We start from the raw sequence: 7207 nt of genomic DNA on the forward strand, positions 1-7207 counted from the left end.
TGTTTGTTTGTTCATTCATTCATTTATTCATACATTCAAAAGCCATCGTATTAAAACTTTTGATTTCATAACACTGCACTTAAAAATTTATTTGTGCACCTTTACTCGTTATTTCCTCCATTCCACTCATTCTATATTTCTCCATCTTTACTGGGAATCCCATCTCCTGCTACCTCCTTCTGGACCTTACACATAGATTCTTCCCCTATGCTCATGTATCTTCAGATTTCCATGTCACAGTTTTCTCCTCTTCGGAATTTAAACAAATTCTAATTTCTCCTGTCTTAAAATTAATCTTTCCATTGCAATACACGCTACAACGTGGATGAACCTGGAGGACATTCATCACCAAAAGGCAAATACTGTGTGATTCCACGTATATGAGGTATCCAGGTAGTCAAATCATAGAAACAGAAAGTAGAAGGGTGGTTGCCAGGACCTCGGGGGAGGGGGAAATGAAGTGTTGTTTAATGGGTCAGTTTTGCAAGATGAAAAAATCCTGCAGACTGGTTGCACAAAAATGTGAATGTTCAACTTAATTCTACTGAGCTGCACACTTAAAAATGGTTAAGACTGTAAATTGTGTTATGCATATTTTACCACAATTTATATATATAAAATCTCCTTTTTCCACTTAACTTCCCCCCCGCCCCCAACCTACCACACTTCGTTTTTACTCCTCTTTTCGAACTTTTCCAAAGAGGTAATTATAGAGGTAATTTTCCATTTCAACTCTCACTCTCTTCTTCAATACATTTCAGCCCAGCTTCTGCCCATCACACAACCGACCCTGCTTTCACCAAGGTTATATTGCTAAATGAACTGGATACTTATCAGTCTTTTTTTTTCCTTGATCACTCAGCAGCATTTGATGCTATTGACCTCTTTAAAACACATTTTACATTGAATTCTGAAACTTCATATTTTTCAGTGCATTCTGAGTCCTCACACTACGTGTGGCTTAAATGCTGCTCTTCATCAAAGTTCTTCCAAAGCCTTCTACACGTCTCACTCTATGTCATTTTTCTGAGCTTAACTACATTCAGTAGCTTTGATTATAAACTACATAATTCCAAAACTTTTATCTCTAAATCAGTGTATCTGATTGCTGATTGGACATCACCACTTGTAAGTCTCACAAAACTTCAAACTCGGTATGTTCAAAACTTCGAAATCATCTTCTCCCCAGACCTTCAATGCTCCCTCCTGGGAATGGTATCATCTCTTTTGTTTCTTGTACTTCAGGCAACAAGTACTTTGAAAACCTACCAACCTGGGAGCAATATCCTTCAATAAAAAGCCACAATCATGTAAAGAAGCCATATTGCAGATTCACAATAAATCCTCCAGCAATGTCTGATGTTTTACTAGCCTTTTTTTTTTTTTTAAAGATTTTATTTATTTATTTGACAGAGAAAGACACAGCGAGAGAGGGAACACAAACGGGGAGTGGGAGAGGGAGAAGCAGACTCCCTGCCGAGCAGGGAGCCCGATGCGGGACTCGATCCCGGGACTCCAGGATCATGACCTGAGCCGAAGGCAGTCGCTTAACCAACTGAGCCACCCAGGCGCCCATGTTTTACTAGCCTTTTGAACTTGAGAAAGTCATTTATCCTTTCTAAACTTCATTTTCTTCAACTGTAAAATAAGAAAAATTACCCCACAGATTGTAAGGATTAGGTAATGAATGCACTTAAAGCTTAATACAGAACCTGGTGCACAGTAAACACTTAACAAATGTTGCTTTTTAGAAAATCATCCTGCTACATAGCAGTCACTTTAGCTGTGCCTTTCTCAGGTGCAGTAGCCTAGTCACAGTCCTTATTGTGCAAATCAAGATGAACTTATCTTTATCAGCAAAGGATTCTAAAGAACAGAATGAAGTAGCTGTACATGTCAACCTGGGCTAATGGGCAGTCAGTGTATACACCAATATGGTGAAACAGGTGTAGACTGTTAGTGTCTATTCTGATTGGTCATTGCCCAGCCAGCTTTGTTCTGATTGGCTGATTGCTTCTATACAGGCTAATAAATATTTTTAATGTCACCTCTGGTTTATACTCTGTAAACAATTCTGTAAAATATTAACTTTTTCCTCTTCTGTGATCTCTTACCAGTATGTTTATACTGTACTTACTTTATAGTATATTAATTCATTGTTAAAGTTTCTGTTTTCCTCTGACTTTGAGGTTCATAGAGGCAAACAAAGTCTGTACATTATACATTTTTGTATACCCAATACCTAGTCCAAATCCTGTAATGCATAGTTATCATTTAATAAATTCGTGTTGAATAAACACATGGAAGAAAGTTTGGTTCTTGCTATAAAGCATAAGAGGAATAACATTCATATCTCCTTTATAATATATATCAAATATGTTTAATTTCTGGTTTAATCTAGGAAAAATACCTTCTTTTAAACAAATGGTTTGATCCTTGTTATTGATGTTTTGGTAAATTATTCCTAACCATTTTTGTCTTCTTAATTTTTTAATATATTTAGATAATTGCAGTTGGTAGTATTTTGAATCAGTAACCATGAGATTTCAGTTTCTCCCCCAGTACTTTATTATGTCTAAAAATGAAGTATTTCTTACAGGCCTTTGTGTTGCCATCCTGGGCATTGCAGTATTGATACGAATTTTGACTACATTTCTGTTGGTGTGTTTTGCTGGTTTTAACATCAAGGAAAAGATATTTATTTCTTTTGCATGGCTTCCGAAGGCCACAGTCCAGGTAATGATGGATAGCATGCTTAGCATTTTAACTCCTATTACTATATGATACCTTGAAATTTTAAATAAGACAACTTATTCAAATTTGGTGAAAAAATGTAATTGAAGTTTGATTTATGAAAAGGGCTTATACTAATCTATTCTTTAAAAGTTTTATTTTGGGGCACCTGGGTGGCTCAGTTGGTTAAGCGCCTGCCTTTGGCTCATGTCATGATCCTGGGGACCTGGGATTGACTCCCACATCGGGCTCCCCCTGCTCTGTGGGGAGCCTGCTTCTCCCTCTCCCTCTGCTTGCCACTCCCCCTACTTGTGCTCTCTCTCTCTGTCAAATAAATAAATAAACTCTTTAAAAAAAAAAGTTTTATTTTGGGTATATTGATTTCCTAAATATGATGGCTCATTTAAATTTATCTAGATTACCAGCTTTATTTAAATCAACTAAAAATCCAATAAATCCCTACGCTAACTAGAAAGCAGAGTCACAGGAAGAAAGAGTTTGAATTTTTACCAGCTTTATTTAAATCAACTAAAAATCCAATAAATCCCTACGCTAACTAGAAAGCAGAGTCACAGGAAGAAAGAGTTTGAATTTTTATCAGTCAGAGCCCTCTAAATCACCCAGAAAGATAGTTGTTAACCCTTTCATTTCAATATCTTCCAAGAAGAGAGTGAAACAGAAATAGCATGACCCATCTTAGTATTTGGAAATACTTCAGTGTCAACATGATTGATGATCAGTTATGCTTGACCACCGTCTTTATATATAAAAGAGAAAAATTTATTGAAAAACAGCTGAGAAAATGCTTTATTGATTTCCTAGATTATTGGTTGGTAGTAAATTTTTCAAACTAGCTGAACCTTCTGTCAAATGTATCAATCACATGACACAAAAATTGTGCACTGTAATGAATAAGGCATGAACAGATAGGTGCTTGAAAGTATTAACCATGTATTTGGTAGAATTTAATTACTAATTAAATTAGAATGGTATAGATTATTATTTGTTGCAAATGTAATGTATTTCTGATTATGTTCTTTATTTTCAAAATAATTATAGCAAACAAGATTAGACTGTCTCCTCTCTGATTATTTTGCAATTGTTTAAACATGGAAATTTCTGTTTCATGAAGTAAAAATCAGATGTTCTTTTTTTTTTTTTTTTTCTTTTTAGATTTATTTATTTGAGAGAGAGTGCATGCAAGCGGGGCTGGGGCAGAGGGAGAGAATCTTACTCAGGGCTCAATCTCACGACCCTGAGATCATGACCTAAGCCAAAATCAAGAGGCGGATTCTTAACCAACTAAGTCACCCGGATGTCTCAAAAATCAGATGTTCTAAATTTAAGAAGCTTTGGGGGATATGTATACTCTATAACTATATGCCAGATTTTGTGTGGCTGTGGGCTTCAGCATTATTCCAGAGAAGTTTTATTTCCATCAGACTTTCAAAGAAGTCTGAGACATAATGGATAAAAATACCATGAAGTTAGTAGTACAATAAGTGGAATAGTTTCTCCCTAGGAGTGTCTACAGCTTCCTCACTACCTCTGGTAACTTTAGTGGGTAAATACCAAAATAATCACTCTAGTGACTTTGGTATGAAGGATGTGTTCCTAAACATTAAAATTTGAAAGATGGCACTCTGCTGCTACCAAAGCCAATCTAAAATAAGGAAACATGGGGCGCCTGGGTGGCTCAGATGGTTGAGCGTCTGCCTTCGGCTCAGGTCATGATCCCAGAGTCCTGGGATCGAGTCCCGCATCGGGCTCCCTGCTCCGCGGGAAGTCTGCTTCTCCCTCTGCCTCTTTCTCTCTCTGTGTCTCTCATGAATAAATAAATAAAATCTTTAAAAAAAAAAAAAAAAAAAAAAAAAAAAAAAAATAAAATAAGGAAACATTATCAAGAACATGTTGAATAATGCATGTTCATCTAGTTGTAAAGACAGCTGAAAAGCTCTCCATTTGTATAGTAATGTGACCAGCTGAAACTTAAGAGTTCTATAATAGAAGAGTATATGCAGATATTTGTGGGCAATTAGTAGTCTCTGCCATGTGTCTCAGGCACACTGATATTTTCTCTTCTGTCTCACTGTCCTAGAGGCTAACGTTGTTGTGTTCTGTGGACTAAGGGAATAACCAGATTGTTTAGTATGTTATTTTCCCGTGTACATTAATGTTGCATTTTGCCTGTAAAAGAAAATAAAAATTTTCCTGAAACTTCCCAAAAGATAAATCTTAAATAAAACATTTTACCAACTCCTGAGACAAAACTTAACCAAATACCTAATAAGATTAACTTCAAGTTTTGAAGGTGCTTCGCATTTTCAAGTTTCATGATGTTTAACAGTTAGGCTCTAAAAAGCAGTGCATATTCTTATGTGGTTGTTTTTTTCATTTAAAACTTCACCACCTTCCAGTATCACTGCATTTTTTTCATCTTGTTTTTTCTTACTTTGAAATTACTAAAGATAAAAGAATGAGATGACCAGTAACTTTCATCTTTACTCAGGGGAAATTTAGTATATGGGATCATGTTCTAGTTAATTAATATCATGTGTTGAATTTGCCTTGTGTTTTGAAATATATTTGCCTGATATTTTTGGAACCTTACCTTATACAAATAGGTACATATGAATCATTATTCCTTCCCCAAGCAAGGGCAGGGAGAGTTTTCAGACAACCAAAATTCACTGCAGTATACTTTGAAAGAAGGCTAATAGAACTTTCTTTTTTTTTTTTAAAGACTTTTTATTTATTTATTTGACAGAGAGACACACAGAGAGAGAGGGAACACAAGCAGGGGGAGTGGGAGAGGGAGAAGCAGGCCTCCCGCTGAGCAGGGGAGCCCAATGCGGGGCTCAATCCCAGGACCCTGGGATCACGACCTGAGCCGAAGGCGACGCTTAACGACTGAGCCACCCAGGCACCCCCTAATAGAACTTTCTTAGCTGAGCAAAAAAAACAAGCAATTTGTTTTTGCAAATGACAAAATAATTCACCTTTTCTCTATGCAATTATCTTATGTTTCCAATGTTACCTTAAACTTTTATAGGCTGCCATAGGATCTGTGGCTTTGGACACGGCAAGATCACATGGAGAGAAACAGTTAGAAGAATACGGAATGGATGTGTTGACAGTGGCATTTTTGTCCATCCTCATCACAGCCCCAATTGGAAGTCTACTCATTGGTTTGCTGGGTCCCAGGCTTCTCCAGAAAGCTAAACATCAAAATAAAGATGAAGAAGTTCAGGAAGAGACCTCTATACAAGTTTAGAGGTGAAGAGACAATGCTGAATATGATGATTAGAAAGCTTTTACCAACTAGCAGAGGCTACATTATCTAGATGCATATTGAGATATGTGATGTTCAAACTTTAAATGTAATAGAACCAAAAGTGTGGCTATGTCTTGAAAGAGCATTTTTAACCATTATCCTTTTCATGTGGGTGGTAATATTCTACATCTCCAACCTGATTTCTCGACCTTTTTTTGTTTGTTTGTTTGTTTCAAATACCTCTTCATTATGTATCTTAAATTGTTCGGTAAAATGTACTACCACAATTTAAAATTAACATGGAAAAGATCAAATTCAGTATCCTGTTCTACTAGCCAACAGTTTGTTCTAACATACTGCTATGGTCATAGTTTCATGATTCATGGTCACCTGACCACTCATGCCTTGAAATGTTTTGGGCTCCTCTTTTCTTTATTTTTAAATACCATAATGCAATTCCTCATCAGTTTCTATCTGCACTTTCTGTGCCAATCTGCCTCTTCTCCATTTCTACCTCTCTTGCTACCTTTCTGTGAATTATTGTAACTGATTGGTCCCACCAAAATTCTCAAGTATGCAAAGTGTCTTCATTGGTTCTTCCTCTTGGACCTATCTAGATTATCAAAAGACCTTATCCTCTCTCCTAGGTGGCAACACAGAGTCTCCCATTTTAGCAGCCCATCTGAGTTTCCCTTCCCCTAAGGAGTGCCCTGATTCAGCCCTTTCTTATTTGTTTCTTGTGACCCACGTCTTCAGGGTCTTCCTCTTCTCTAGGTGAGAGATAGCTAATTTTCAAATCAATGCCAATCTCATGAACATAATATTAATTAGAGTAAGGTAAGCTGCTATAATGAAGAAACAAAAAAATAAAGTATTTAAAAGAAAATGGAAATTTATTTCCCTCTCATGAAACTGGCTTCCTAGTTGATGCTGACAGGATTACTCAGCTCATGGGTCTGCTCAGAGACCCATGTCCTTCTCTCTTGCGGCACTGACATGTCTTAAGCCCTAGCTTAAAACATAGGTTAAAGATGAATCTCTTCCATGTCTCCTTTCTAGACTTCAGGAAGAAGTGGAGGGGTGGAATCTGAGGCAAGCAATTTATTCTTGAGGAAGTGATATGGAATTTGGCCACATCTCTCCTCTTACATTCTACTGGTGATGACCACACCCAGCTCTGAGAAGGTGTGAAAATATTGC

At 36.8% G+C, this 7207-nt stretch overlaps 1 protein-coding gene across 5 annotated transcripts in view; it reads left to right on the forward strand.

The window, feature by feature from the left end:
- Positions 1 to 6411, forward strand: part of SLC9B2 (solute carrier family 9 member B2) — a 40493-nt gene extending 34082 nt beyond the window's left edge. For 3 of the 5 annotated variants that reach the window (XM_021680371.1, XM_044912659.1, XM_044912658.1), the window contains 2 exons: positions 2600 to 2736; positions 5786 to 6411. In XM_021680371.1, the coding sequence (XP_021536046.1) occupies positions 2600 to 2736; positions 5786 to 6007 (359 nt within the window). In that variant the 3' untranslated portion in view covers positions 6008 to 6411. The remainder of the gene's footprint in view (positions 1 to 2599; positions 2737 to 5785) is intronic. The other 2 variants (XM_044912660.1, XM_044912661.1) reach the window with 1 other exon arrangement.
- Positions 6412 to 7207: the final 796 nt, after the last annotated feature.

This window comes from Neomonachus schauinslandi, chromosome 2 (genome assembly GCF_002201575.2).
Source record: "Neomonachus schauinslandi chromosome 2, ASM220157v2, whole genome shotgun sequence".
In the NCBI taxonomy this organism is placed as follows: domain Eukaryota; kingdom Metazoa; phylum Chordata; class Mammalia; order Carnivora; family Phocidae; genus Neomonachus; species Neomonachus schauinslandi.